The 15,705-nt window shown below is 34.4% G+C and overlaps 1 protein-coding gene across 15 annotated transcripts in view; it reads left to right on the forward strand.

The window, feature by feature from the left end:
* The window catches only part of DNTT (DNA nucleotidylexotransferase), a 180,868-nt gene that overhangs the window by 145,776 nt on the left and 19,387 nt on the right, over nt 1–15,705 (forward strand). For 11 of the 15 annotated variants that reach the window (XM_027460526.3, XM_027460520.3, XM_027460527.3 and 8 more), the window contains one exon: nt 14,258–14,374. The exons of the other annotated variants lie outside the window; for them this stretch is intronic. In XM_027460526.3, the coding sequence (XP_027316327.1) occupies nt 14,258–14,353 (96 nt within the window). In that variant the 3' untranslated portion in view covers nt 14,354–14,374. The remainder of the gene's footprint in view (nt 1–14,257; nt 14,375–15,705) is intronic. 15 annotated transcript variants of the gene reach the window in all.

Raw genomic sequence — 15,705 nt, forward strand, 5'->3', positions numbered from 1 at the left:
TGACTGTTCTCCCATTAAATTGCTCTAGTCTTGGAGTCTGTGCTTTTCTTCAAAAAGAATATTCATTTCATTAAGGAAAAACTTCGTTATTCTCTGGAGTATGAAATGCTACCACTCTGCTTTTAAACTTAGCATCATCTTTAACTTTGAAGTTTGTTCCACCAAATATATACTATTTTGTACTCTGGTCATTACCTCCATACCTCTTCTCTATGATTAATCTCATCCAAGTCTCCATTTCTCCTTAATTTCATTCCATATCATCCACTTTTGTAGATTCCAGTGCTATCAAATTTCCTGTATTTACTATTAATACCATTGCTAATTCCAGGGAATGGTGGTGAAATGGTGGCTACAAATTTGAGATGTTTTCCTTGCCCCTATATTAGAAGAATGTGACAGACTTTTGTGAGTTACCTAGAGAGCTGCTGTAGCTCTGGAAGATGTAAGTTACGTCTTCCTGATGAATTCAAAATCAACTTTTACATATAGCTAAGATTCCATACTGTAAGCAGTAAACTGAAATGAAAATTCAAAAATCATCATCATCAACAACAGTTGTTTGTTGTTGTTTGTTTTTTAAGCTTTTTTTTTTTTTTTTTTTTTTAAACTTGTGTTATTCTGACACTTGCTGATAGCTGTGGTGTTGCTGAAAACCTTTTTTTGTCAGTTATTACTGTTAAAATTCCATAGGAACATAAATATGTTGGATTCTTTTTTTTCCCTGTCTCTGTGCCCTTGGATATTATCTGAAGTTGCAGCTTGCAATTATGAATTTACTATTCATAAATAGTAAAATATGTTGATCCTGTTATTCCTCATGGCTCATCCATTTGAAGATCAAATTCAGATGCCCAATCTTTGTTATATACAGCTAGACTGCAATAAATCTATTTTATAATCTATTTGCTGGTCTTTCTGCTCCCTTTGCTTTTCTATGTGTAGTCACCAGTTAGAAAAGTTCCTCCAGCTTCCAAAAAACTTGGCTCACACAGTTGTTTCAATACAATGCCTGTCACTGGTATTTGATGTGTCTGTGTTGATGACTGTGAAGACAGTTGTTCCACAAACTTCAGTTCCTTTTGAGGAAGACAGCATAGATAATCTTTAGCATTTGAAGGAAAGGTTGCATGAATAAGCTGAAAATGATATGTTGTTTTATCAGTTTGAATTTCCAGGGCTGTACATTGTCCAAAGCCTGACCTTGGAAATGCCTTAAATGCACAGCCAAGCCAATCTGAAAAGTATGTGTGAAATTTTTTGTACCTGTTGCTGGTATTTTAGCTCAGATGCAGATGTACAGTAAGGATAAGTAGTTAAACACTGTGACAAAAACTGGTTCAGTTTAATGAAAGAGTTTGATCAATTGGTATTTTGCTCTTTCCCTCTAACTATAAGAAAGAGCAAATATTTAATGAAGGATTTTGGTCATTCAAAATTTGCTTTTTCTCTTAATCAGAGGGTAAATCAAAATGTTGACACTTTCTGCAAAGGGAATCTCAGCTTTGAAAATAGTCCAAACCTCCAAAGATCAGACAGATTTTGGGGCCACAAGCTCTGAGGCACTCACCTTTGCTGGTTGCTCCAGGTTCTTGGACCCTGGCTCTGGTGTAATTAAAATGACTTTTTTTGAACTCAGGCTCCCAGTACCCTGTCAGGTAGGTTGTTGAGAAGATGGGAAAACTGCCAGGACATCAAATAGACTTAAAAGTGACTGGCAAGTTATATTCTACTGGATTATTATTTTTTTTAACATTAATTTATTTTTATTTATTCCAGAGGAATGTTTTGATGATTACACCATTTTTGTGGAACACATTCCAATTCTTAGTCAGCTGAAACCACATATCTTGTTTCTCTACAGAAATAGGTGTGAGGATGCCCCAAACTTCCAAAGTGCAGAATATACTTCTGAAAGATATACTGTGCTATGCAAAGCCCAGCCCGACCACTTTTATTATGGATAAATTTAAGTTTTAAGAAATGTAAAATTGCTCAACCTTTCTTTTACTATTACTTCCTAACTAAGTTTCTTTACCTAAATTACTTGAAAAGTAATACTATTACCGAATAGTTAAGAAGCCATTATCAGAAAATAAGGTACTTTGGGGTTGTTTTTGCATTTTAATGGGAACTATTGCTTGTAGCTACAGTAAAGAAAGATGTCTAGAACTTTTCAATTATTCACACAGTTTCAGTTGTGGTGGGATTCTTTATTGCTTTTTCCTTTCTTTCAAAGTATATGAGTTGTTCTTGATGTCGTTTCCTGTTCAATAGTTACTAACAGCCAAAGAGCCTGGCAGAAGTTTTTTTGCACTCAGCATCTGAGCTGTAGTCATTTCCTATTTCATAAGAGAAGAATCTGGGTAAAACAAGAACTGGTTCATGCAAGAAGTTCTGAATGATACATTTTTCCAAAGCAGTATCTTTCGAGTATGCGAGTGAGCATGGGGAAATTGGTCTGAGTCAGAGGCATGCTAAGAAGCCATTGCGGGTACTTCTCTCTATATCTGCTTCATGGTCAGAGATTTCTAGGGATGTCATGTAGAACTTGACTTTTTAAGAAAAAGGTTCCTTAAGGTTCCTAGGGCATAATAGATTGATTAAATTATTAGCATATGAAAGCTATTGCACTAACTTGTAGGTTGCTTGATTTTTGTAAGAGGAGAGTCACAAGCTCAGCGTTATTTTGAAGAGTCATTGGGGCAGAAAGCAGTTATTAGTTTTATGTCCTATGAAAATTTAAGACAGGAAATACCTGGCTTAATGTTTTTTATTGTTAAAGAAATATTCTAGAAAGTACGATACTGGATATAACTGCTCTGAATGGTGAATGTCACAAGATAATGGGACCCAGCTTTGCAAAACATCAAGTGCTGTGCAGCTACAATGACAAACGGTAAAACTCTGTGCTCCCCAAATTTTTAAAGAGAATGTTCGATTTTCCTTAGGAAACTGGTACAAACACAAAAGGGGAAATTTATCATGGGATTTCTTACTTCAGACTGTGAAGATCACATGTATGCAATAGTTATCATTGGTATTGCAGTCTTCAATCATTTGCCTGCAGAAAGTGTTCCTATTTAGGGAAATCCTTAATTAAGTCTTCAAGCATGGCTTGCCCTGGCTTTCCTTGCACATATCTGTAGAGCCAAATGAAGGTGAGACTGCAGCCCAATAATAATGGTTACAAGGAAAACTATCACCATATATAAGTTGCAACAGTAGAGGATGGAAATAGTTTCCATCCTTGAAGAAGCCAGACTGATTGCAGATGTCTGGCCTGTTGCCTGTGCTTCCTACATTTTTATAAACAGTTATCCTAATACAAAGACAGTTTGGTTTTCTGAGCATTGATTCTTTCTGTGACTATCCTATACATACAAGTGGGAAGAAGAGCTGACTATGATTTTATAACTTTAATTTAATTACATAGACATAATATTTACATGTGTTTAACACTTCAACAGACATAGTCTCAAAATCAGTTTTCTTGTGTCATTTGAGTGTTTACTCCACACTATCACTGAAAGAAGGTTCCCGCAGAAGTTTACTAGCACAGTTAAAGAGACATTTTTAGGATTCTTTAAAAATTGGATGTTATTGTCTTATTTTGGCAGATGCTGCTCTAAAATTATGAAGTTATAACAGTGAGAGAGCCTTGAGAACATGTCAATGAATTAAACATGCTGCAGCTGCAGAGTTTGCTTTAGATGTCTGCAATAATGACTATTAAAGCTAAAATAAACTTAGAGATCCAAATTTTATAATATTGATTTCCAATGTGATCAGTTGTTCACATAATTATTGCTACAATTAAATACTGAGTCGTAAACAGATGTACGTACATTTATGTTACAATTCTTCTGTCTCTCTGAGGAAAAGTGGCAATTGCATATGTGGTTTGGGGGATATGTTCTTTTTGCACCTGCTCTATTTTTAAAAATTAAGAATTAAAATAACGAACTTTTTTACCCTCTGGAAAAATTAAAAATGATTATGCATTTTCTTCCAAAGTATGCTTCTACCCAGTGTTTTTAGCAGTTGAAATGTTTCATGTATAGCATATGATAGCTCATTTTTACAAAGTGAGCATATAATTTTTGTACATATTTAGCAAAGTTTAAACTCCTTGTAATAGCAAATTGTACATCCAACATGGATAAATGTACTTGTGCTTCCTTTACTTGGTGGGTTTTCTGAACCAGTGAAACCAGGATTGCTAATGAAATGAGAGATGTGTAAACAGGTACATTTTGACTATACTTTCTTATTTTAAATTCTAGGACAGTGCAGAGCCAACCATTTTCAAGTGTTTTAATTCAGTTATTAAATCAGAATGCTTGGGTAAATTGTAGATTATGAAGCAGGTAGCATAACCTCAAATTTCCTCTTAAAAGAAAAACAAATCAGAAATCCCAGAAGAATCTGGGAAGACAGGAAGCTATAAAAGGAAAGAGATGGGGTCAACGAGGAAAATGGGATATGAGAAAATGTAGTGGGAGTGAGAATAGGAGTCTGGACAAACAGATCAGAAATGAGAGTTCCCAGAAAAGGGGAAAGAAGATGGTATATTTGATTATCAGCAATCGTTATGGAAAAGAGCCTGGGTTGGTTTATAAAGCTGAGCTGAAAAGAGGCACAAAAAAGAATCTTTAGGCTGTGTGAAAGTTTGGTGGAGTAAAAATAAAATAAAAATCATCAGGCTCTAACTTGGCAATAAGAAATGGGTATTCAATTGGCTCAAAGAAAGTGAGTAAACTCTCATTTTTATTCTGGATATGGCATGAGTGGAACCTGAAGTTATATTAGAGATCTGAGGGGAGAGATCAAGGCTATAACTTAGTATGGGGAAGTAGGGAAGAAATGGAGCTGTAACAAGTACATATTGGAGAAACTCAACTTGCAGAGAAAAGATAAGTTGATCGCAGGTTAATCTGCAGCACAAGATTTTTTCAATGCTGTCCGCATCTGTTAGTTCTGTGGCACAGCATATTTCCTGCCTAGTGAAAGATGTATGTTACAGGAATTGAATGAATCAATATTTCTTTGGAGAAAAAAAATCTCCATGTATACACTGAGGAAAACTGAACTACAGTTGCAATCAAACAAAATTAAAATGCAATCAACCACATTCCAGGATTTCTCAAAGTGCAGGTCTCAGGATTTCTCAAATCTCAAGATTTTTGTGATCTCAATAATATTCTTTTGAAATAGTTTGTAATAATCCTATATGAATTACATTCAACTGCATTTCATAAAATCTAGGATTCTGTGCATTTTTTGTGTTTCATTTATTCATATGAAGTTTTATAAAGACAAATACAGTAAGACAAGAGCATTTGATGAGGTAAAGCTACTATAAATATCATAGTCTTAAAGCAAAAAAGAAGTATAGTTAAGGCAGAAGAGTAAATAATTCCTGCTAATCATTTTAATCACTTTGTGATAATATGCAGGTCGTCAGAGAGCTACATGAGGCATTAAGAACAGTGTTCCTCTTATTTGCAAGGAAGCTCCAGTTTTGGGTACAACAGTGTGCTATTTAACATGTTAAAAATTTTTGACTGGATTATAAGACAGTAGGTTCCAAGTTTTTTTCCCTTTGTGTGCCTAGAATTGAAAATGTATTCTTGTATTCTGGATGGTCATATATAGTAGTCTTTATTTATTGTGGAATGCTTTTAATTATTTAAATTGTAATGAGAGAATGGATGTTTAACTACGTAGTGTCTTGCAACAAAGTAATAATGCGCCTGTCATTTTAAACAGAGAATAATTCCATGTTATGCACACCATAGACTTGTCAAATAACACGGTCATAAACTTTGTCAAATAAAGAAGTGGTCATTCAGTTAAGTCTACAGATAATGTTTTTAAATATCTTATTTTTTAGTGTCAGTTCTTCAGCACTAGTCTTTTTGGTTCTTCTTCATCAAAGCTACTCAGTGTCACCACTTTGCATGTAGAAAGCCTGAAGGCATGTCACTCTGTATTATGAAATAATTAACTGTATAAATGTCTAAGATGTACTAATATTAGCCTGATTAATTCCCCCCCGCTTTTTTTTTTCCTCAGTACATCTACTTAGTATTGTTCAGAAATTTAATTTGAATAAATCTATAACTAGAGCAAATCTACAACTGAACAGTTTTAAGAGAAATATTCAAGTATGATATTTCTGATTAAAAACACAGGATATGTCCAGTGGTAAAATAAAATGATAATTTATAATTCTGGCTTCTATTACATTCAAACATTATTCATGCCCAGAATTATTAGAATAAATTCCACTGCACTATTTTGCATCAATACTATTACACAAGATTTTGCTGGAGGGTATTGAATAAATGTAATTCTTGTAATAGTGTTTTTTTTTTTCAATCATGGATTGTTATAATGCCATTTCAAGGGGTCTTTTTATTTTTTTTTTTCTTTCTTCCCCTCTCTGATTATATATCATTTTATTTGTAGCTGGATTAGAAATAGATTAGTTTTTATTTTAAAGCAGGCATGGTGATTACTACAGAAAACACCAGTGAAACATGAAAATTACATTTGGAGATAATATAATATCAGAGGGACAGGTTATTTACTATTGAAAAACATTATGATTTCATCAAAGGCAAAGTGCACCGTGTCTACACATTATTGTGGAATATTATCGAACTTTGTGAAACACTTCACATTTCCAGCACAATTAGTACTTCAAATTTTATGCTGTATAATTATCATGAAATTGTTTCTACTGTTGAGAGTCCCATTCATTATTTGTAGCAAAAATATTTAGAAAAATATCTAATTATGGGCAAAGCAAAAAATCACCAACAGCTTGTTTTAAAGAGAAACCTCTCTCTCGAAGAAAATAAAAAAAAAAGAAAAAGAAAAAGAAAAAAGAAAACTCAGGGAAAAACATGTAAGGAAAATCACTTCACAGTTGTTAGTTGCATTGCTTAGGAGAGTACTGGTAGGTAGGTACTTAATATTACACTAAACAACAAAATGTAAAAACTTTTGTTAACCATAATGATGTTAAATACTATTGAGAGTTAAGAATACCAACAGGTATTCTTCAGGACTTGATTCTTTCACATTTTATTTATCAAATAGTATCTTATTTTGAGAGTATTGTCTTACTGACTACTAACGAAGTAAGTTATTGTCCCTCTCAGGTCAGCTTGAGATATATATTAGTGTAAACATCAGGACAAGGAAGAAGTTTTAATTTTTCCATGTTACTTTCTGACAAGAGTTCATACTACACAAGATAGTCATTGAATACAGTGACTTGAAACCTCTTACCAAATGACATAATTTAATGTGTTGTGTTTTTTTTTTTTTTTTCTTTGGAAATTGCTTTACTTAGATATTATTATTATTATTTTTTTGCCTTCCTCTCTTCCCCCCCCTTCTTTCTCTATGAGGAGAATCATTTAGCTGGCTGAGAATGTTACTGATTACAGTGATTCTTGCCACCACTTTGCCCTAATGAGTCAGCTAATGATTTCAGAGAAGTAGCCACCATTTTACAGGTTGATGTTGCATTGTATTCCCATACTTTCATTGTAGATTGAAGGTACTCAACTTCATATTGCTTGGTATACTGCAGGAATTTATGGATCTGCTGTAACACTTTCTCTACTGTTGCTTTCCATAATTCTGGGTCTCTAATTGGTGTAAAACTGTAAAGCTATTCGCTGCACTGAAGCTCAGAGTGGATTTATGTTTTTCACCAAAGATGGAAATCTGTTCCTTTCTACTGCTATGGAGTTTTCATTTATTTTCTCACAAGTTTCTTTAGACCATTCAGAGCTATTAGCTGGCTTGGTTAATGCCCAAGCTCTGTGTGCAAGAAATCACTCCAGCAAGCAATTGCTTTTTCAAGGGGGAAAGCAGGATTGCATAGGGAATAACTTTTTGTGAATTAACACTTTTTGTGAGTTAACAAGTTTTGAATGGAAAGTGATGGAAATACTTTCCATCACTTGCAATAAGTCTGCAACATGCTTCCTCGTGTTTCCCACAGCTCCTGTATTTGCTGAGTTACTTTGCAGGCACCACCTGCACCTTTCCCTTAGAAATACCCTCTCAGAAATACACTAAAATAAAACAAAAACACGTTAATGGTTTTATACCAAGTCTGCTATGGGGCTTTCATAAGACCTGAAGAAAATTATCTGGACTATTATTTTTCCCCCATTTTCTCTTTCTATTACTTTCTATTCTAGGTCCCCTTTCATTCTTGCTTTTTGGCTGGCTGGTGGTTGGAGTAAATTTGTTGTGCTGTTCTGTAAATTTGTATGGATTAAACTACTCTGAGTCAGTGAGATTAAAGATATTAGAGTTTGCATCTATGTGAAAACAAAACAAAACAAACAAACAAAAACCAACCAAACAAAAAAACCACAAGCCAATAAATGTCTGAACTAAAATTACAAGGTGTGTACCAAAATTCCACTGAACTATTTTTTTCACTCTTTCCTTCAGTTTTACCTCCCTGACTTCTTGTATGTGTTGCACTTGTCCTCTACATGAAAATGTCAAACTGTGGAAGCTCATTGGCATGTCTGGTAATGTAAGACATGTTAGCACCACAGGTATCATTACAAGGTCATGTCAAGTCAGTCATTCAGTAACTCTTCTTCATCCTGTATTTTTTTGTATTTGTCTTTTGTTAGTCTGATATCCCCCCTTTTGCCCTTCACTCCTCCTTTATTTTTTGTTACTTTTTGAAAAAATGCTGCTAGGTTTTCTGTATTTGTGTTTCCAAGATAAACCTCATTGAAGTTGATGGGGAGCAAGAATATAAATGATGCAAAGTGTTTATTTTGGGTCTTGTAATAACTTAATTGTCAATAAGAAGAATATCCAACTAGTTGTGCCATGGAGTGAGTTAGGATAATTTTTCATTAGTCAGCCTGTGTAATCTAATTGCCTCTCTTCTGAATGACCTTTCTGAGAGGAGAGAAGATGCAAGTGCATAGCTGAATCATACATTCTCCTTGTCCTCTCTTCTCTCAAGCTTTCCTGACTTGGTTGCTTTGACAATACTGCTTGTCTTCTGCTTGTCACATCCAAGACTTCCCAGTGCATTCAGTGCATTCAGTGGTTGGCTCTAGAACTCATATTCTTTGTTTGAAATATATACTTTCCTTGCCAGTGGTTGACTTTTCTGTGAACTATAAATTTTTTTCACGTCTGCCATTCATTGTGAGTTAATGCAGATATTCAGGCTAGGAATGCAGGGGAAGGCTTCCCAGGTGCAAAGCAGCAGTAAGATTACATAATTTCCAAAAGCTTGTCTGCAAAGCTTCACCAGAAACCCATGTGGCTCACTGCATACCGCATGAAAAAGCCTCTAACATAGGACTGTAATTTTGGATGAAGAATTTACAGGAGAGCAGTGTAATGTGTGTGCATTTTGTGGACACATGATTTTACAAATATTTTTGATGGAAAGACCAGGCTCTGTCATTAGCTGAATGGCACAGCTCTGACAAGTTGTGTTGCGTTTTAGGTCGGTATAATATGAAAGTCAGAAAATAATGAAATTTATACCTGTGTTGTGAGGTATACATTGTAAAATGTTGATTTATTAAGACTAGCATCTTTCTAAAAGTTTCCGCAGTTCTGCAGTACTTGTGCAAACAGTGATGATGCACAAACACTTTTTCTAGCAAAAGTGGTCCAGTGACATAGAACAGATAAGGTAAAACTAAGGTCAGGTAAATATATGAGAACATTACTCCTGTTAATCACGTGGAAAATGTTTGCTTGGATGGATTAATTATGTTTCTGCCTTCACAATTTTTTCCCCTGTAAACTCATTTTATTCATTTTATTAACTTCTCACAGTCCAGCCTTTGTTTCCTCTGACCTGCTGTCGGTTGAGTGTTTGGCAGAGACAGACACCAACCTGACAGCATGTGGTTTGAAACAACTGAAGCCTTTGTATGATGGGAACTGGTGACTAAAATTGGGCTCCTACACCCCAAAGTGCTTAAGCAGGAAAGAGCACAATTCTGTGGAAAATACATAGATTTACTTAACCAGTAATATATTTCAATGTAGTCATATAAAGAAATGTGGAAGTCTTTTTATTTAATTTTATTTAAATTTAAAATCAGTGGAAGGCTTGATTTGTCGTGTCATGGAACGAACTGTATCCTTATTTCCTCTTTATAAGATGACTTGTGAAATGGCCGTTGTAGCTCTTTGATACAGCATAAAGGCTACGCTGGACAGACAGATGTAATTAGAGTTGTTTAGCAGAATAATAGTGCTGTAGTTGTTCTTCCCACCTAATGGGATTGTTGACATGCCCAACTTTTTTTTTCTTCTTTTTGAACAAGGTCTTATTCTACACACAGACTGTGCTTTTATTCAAATAGCAGCACGGCTTTCATGCAAGAATTGTTATACATTCCTTTACAGCCATCTATATTTTTTTTACAGGCTACAAATATTATTTGAGCAAGAAGGATCAGAGAAAAAGGGAATGTGAGCAATTTAATAGCTTTGCACCTTTAAGCTCTCAGCGTACTGAGAGCTTAAGTTGCATGTCTTCAGTGTTCAGTGTGTGCTGCTCCACTGAATGCAGTGGCCTATGGTATCTAGAGAATTGGTTTCACATCTTGGAAGATGTTGCAAGCAATGTTACTAACATAACCTAGCATAACCGTTAGATCCAAATAATTATTTATGTGTATACATATATATATATACACACACATATATATACACGTTTAACTGACTTGACATAACTGATGACATATGAAGGGAAGCCCAGAATTAAAATGGCAAATATATTTGTAACAGAAATATAAGGTGCATAGTATAATTTCTTCTATAGTTTTTTATGCTATCATTCATCTATAATTGATGTTACCCCACAAAAATATTTTTAGAAAGGACTCTGTCCAAGCACAATGAAGAGTTAAGTTCCAGCTTTTCAAATGACAGTCTATCCTCTTCTTTTCTGTTGTTCATTTATCATTGTCATACTTACTGCTGCTGTAACCATTCCAGACACGTTAAACAATGGGGGTTTAGCCTGCTTGGTATTTATCATTCTGCATACTGAAAACATTAAAGTTTAAAATCATTAAACTGACATTATATCTCCACTTAAATAATTTTAAAAAGGAAAGCAAATATTAAAGTAATTAAATTGACATGGACACAAGTTAGTGAAAGCAGACAATACAAAAGTTAGTGAAAGCAGACCAAATTTAAATGAGGAAAGTACTAGCTAACCCACTGAAGAGTTTTCCATTTTATAGCATGCAATGTTACCAGGATACAAAGGAAAGGTTAGAATAAATGCATAAGTTATTGAAATTCCCAAATGCTTACCTAGAAGCAGCTGCATCAAACAGTTTTGTAATTTGTTAACAATATATTGTTGGTAATATTCTGTCCCACTCACTCCTCCATCCCCTCATTTTATTTGGTGAAAAAGAATGTAAGAAGTCCCAACGGACTATAATGATCATTGCCCCTTGAGGTCTTTTGCTCTGGAGGGGGTTTGCATCCTACACAATGTCATAGTTTTCCAAAGGATAATGAAATCCACTGGAGAATGACTGCATTCTTTCTGAATTGCAGTTGTATGGCAACCAAAATCAGCACTATGAAAAAAGAGCATAGAAAATGGGACATAAAATTATATATTTTAAAAATGGTCTTTGAAAGGGCATGATTTTGCTATGACTTATTCAAGAATAAATGCTCAATGTAGAAAGTAGAGTTGGGCCAGTAACGAACTGGGGAATTTCATACCTTAGCTTCTCAGCTAATACCAAGGATGATAAGGATTTAAATAGAGAAACAAATCAATGAAATTTCTGCCAACTCTCTCATCTTCAGGACTGAGGTTTGCACACATACATACTGTATACATACCAACCTAAAGTACTTTGCTTTCCAGAGGATTCTGCTGGTTCAGAAGCATTGATTATCATTTCATCAGTGATACTGCCCGCATGATCTTAATGTTTTTTATTTTGAGGTTCTTGCATTCAAACTAACTTCCTAAGTTTATCTTGAGATGGGGAAAATTGTAATAAAATGCCACAGTAACAAGCTGAAGGTTATTTATAGTATTAGTTATAATACATGATTTGGTATTTTGCAATATACTATTACTACCAAGATTTTTGGTAGTAAATAGTAGGATATCAGTCTACTTGGAATGTGATTAAATGTGTGCTTGCCAAGAAGAATGAGTTAATATTGATGCAGAGCATGAGTAGATCTGTTTTCAGAAATGTATGCAAAGCTGGTAGAGAAACAGTTTCTGTGTTTCCTGATGAAGCAATCTCAGCGGAGCATTGTTTCGTTAAGTGCAGTGTCAGGAGGTTGCTGTCATTGCAGCATTTTTTCTTCCTGACCAAACAGTGGAAAAAAGACAGATGAGTACTGTAGAGCTGGATGTGTATTGGGTGTATAAGCAGTAGAGTTTAATTTCAACAACATAAAGGAATTATCCAGGTTGACTGAAAGTACAGGTTGCTCAATGAATGTGACCTAAATTTTCACGTCCTTTGTGCTTCTCATGAAAATCAAGAATTTCTGCATGTTAATTTGAGTAATCTCTGATTTCTTGGGATATCTTTTCTTCTTTGTGGTTACTGGATAAATTGCTAACCATATTTTAAAGTTTCCAATCTTGGTGTGTAGAGTCAACCTAACTAGGCTGAGCTACTCAAAAAGTAGGTTAGACACATGGAGGTACTCTGAAAATGGACAAGAAAAATGGTTTGGAGGTGCCTTCTGGTGCTTTCAGCTTTTCTGATTATTTAAGTAACATATGCAAAATCAGTAGAATTGGTATTTGGCCCCCAAAAGGAACAAGTACTGTTGGCGTATGCTGAGCTATATAACTAAATCTAGACTTCTACTTCATTGGTTAATGGTTTTATTTTGTGGCTTCATTAGATGTGAGTTGAAACCAAGTGACAATAATAGTGTAACATCTATCTGAACTTTGACAGTGCTAGTTAAGAAATCACCAAGTAGTGCTAACTCTGTGCCTTCGCTCTCTTCTTCTCTGTCATCAAAAGTAGCATTGATCATTAATACCGAAATGAAAATAAGAGGTAGCAGTTCACACAAGAAAGCATTTCGATGGCAGCTGTTTTACATTAGGTGTTGTTAATAGTCATGTTTGCAACTGCAAATGTAATATTTACATCCATTGAAATAACAGCAGTGATTAAATGGGATAAGAGCAGAATGATACCAGCTGTTCCAGAACATCATATTTTTTTTGTAAACTTGATTGATGTTGATTGGGCATGCTCTGGATCTGTGGAATACCAGTAAGAAGCTGAAAAGAAATCCCCAAACAACAACAAACCCCAATAGCTGGGCCAGCAGTTCATTAGTAACATCTCTTGAGCAAAAAGAAAAGAAAAAAGAAGAAAGAACAGTACTGAATGCACTAATCAAATTTTCATCACTGTATAAGCTCTGCATAGATTGACAAAGGGGGAAAATAATAGGTTATGATTAACATTAATAACACTTACATTGCTAAAGCAGTTGGCAGATATCAACTAGAGATTCATTTAGAAACATGGCTAGTAGCTACTGAGAATGGTATTCAGCATCAGATACTTTGTATTAGAAATTTTCCCTGTCAAGCAAATGAAATGAATTTTGCTTGCAGAAAAACAAGAAGTGACAGAACAAAAGGAATGGGATGCAATTTGGGGTCCCAGAGAAATGAAGAGCTTCTATTAAAGGGTATCAAAGTATCTGTAACATCTGTCTTTAAGAGTAAGATCTTTTTTTTTCTCATTTTACTTTTTTTTTTTTCCCAGTAATTTATATGTATGGCTTGCCCTCTCTTGTTCACATTTAGAATTAAAACAAAACAAAACAGAACAACAACAACAACAACCAAAAAAACCCAACAAACATAACAACAACAAAAAATCCTAACATCCTGTCCTCGCAAAGTCAAGCTCTAGGGAAGAAATATTTCTGGTACTGTTACCTGACGGGTAGTTTTCAATCTTTTCTTTCATTTTCTTTTACTCTGTGTTCTACCATTTTTTCTAGTCCTCTCCAGATGAAAAAAGGATCTACATTCTCCTAGTTATTGTTTTTTGTATCTTACTTTTATTCCAGAACCTGACATTTGAATTTCCTAGAAAAAAAACATTGTCTATGCTTTGTAAGCAATCTTTCCTATTACAGACACAACTTTGAACTGTCAGTTCATTATGTATATGTGATTATTTTTTTTCAGCTTTTCATGCTCCATCAAGTAGTTGTGGGCACTGTTCCAGAGTCTAAATATTCATATGCTGAGAATTCCATGCTTGAAGAATACTTTAGAAAATAGGAAACTGTTTTTACACTAGAGGTAAAAGACAAAAACATTTGTCCTAATTTGTTTTAAAAAAAAAATCTTGAAATAATGGGCAAAATTATTCCCTCAAATTTCTGATACAGAGTGTTTGCATATGAAAATTATCTTATGTAAATAGAATGTTTGAAATAGAAAATTTTATGTAAACAGGAAAGTGAAAACAACTTCATATACCTTGTTAAGTACTTTTACTGTGCATTGTTGTAACAGATCTAATCCATATGGAACGTTTTATTGCCTGAAATCAATGCCTTTGTAGAAGAGCTTAGTAGAATATCTACTTAACTCATTGGGAAAGATATTTTTTATTTTTATTTTTTCAATGGGTTTGGTTGTGTTTTTGTGTGCAAACTCTAGCCCTAAAGTTTTCATGTGTGTAATTGAAATGTGTGTAATATGAATGCCAAAGATTTAGCGACATAAACAAGTAGCTTCTGAGCATTGCAAGGAACTATTTGTTGTACTTTATGTATTTATATGGGACAGGACAGAGAATGATGCAATTTTAAAAGTTGCTGATTTTTGTAATATATTTTTTATTAGTAACACAGAATACTTATTTCTTATTGCCATCATTACCATTGACTCTAAGTATTTGTCTGTTAAGATTGTTTTTGTCTAATTGAAGATGAACTCTCTGAAATTAAAATAATGAAAATGTTCCATATTTATTCATTGAATAGCAATTATTTGATAAGAAAGATAAATGGATTCAAGACAATATTAGCCAGAACTATTCTTAAATATCTACTTTGCTGGTTGGGAACTCGGAATGAGCAAATCAGAGCCTCATATTCTGTCCTTTCTGTCCTCCCAAACTCAAAGGAACACCAAAGGCCTCTGACTCAATTCACTCAGGAGCATCTAATCTCTACTATTCAATTTAGTGTTTGTAACCTTTCTAGCACAGTTAAACCGACTTTCATTCTACTTTGTGGCATTGAAAAATAGCTGTTAGGAAAGCTGGCAGCTTGACTACTCTGGCTGTCCAAGCTGAACAATGTCAGAGAAAGATGGGGCTTTGCTGTAGATAGAGTTAGATTTAGAACTTCAAATTTCAGATACTCCTATGATGAAATGGGAACAGTTTTCTGGTTTAGTTGAAACCCTTATAAAGTTTGAGTTTACAAACTGAGTTTTGAGAAAATTAAAGTTACATTTTACTTTGGGTGTTCAATTCTTCATTATGCCTTGGCAAAACCATGGCTGTTGATGGGAGTGAGAGATGGATCAGGCACTGGAAAGAAGTGAACTGATGATTAATAACAATAAGTCACTGAGTTCCAACTAGTGAGATAAATTTTACTGATGATGCACAGGCATGT

This window comes from Anas platyrhynchos, chromosome 6 (genome assembly GCF_047663525.1).
Source record: "Anas platyrhynchos isolate ZD024472 breed Pekin duck chromosome 6, IASCAAS_PekinDuck_T2T, whole genome shotgun sequence".
Classification (NCBI taxonomy): domain Eukaryota; kingdom Metazoa; phylum Chordata; class Aves; order Anseriformes; family Anatidae; genus Anas; species Anas platyrhynchos.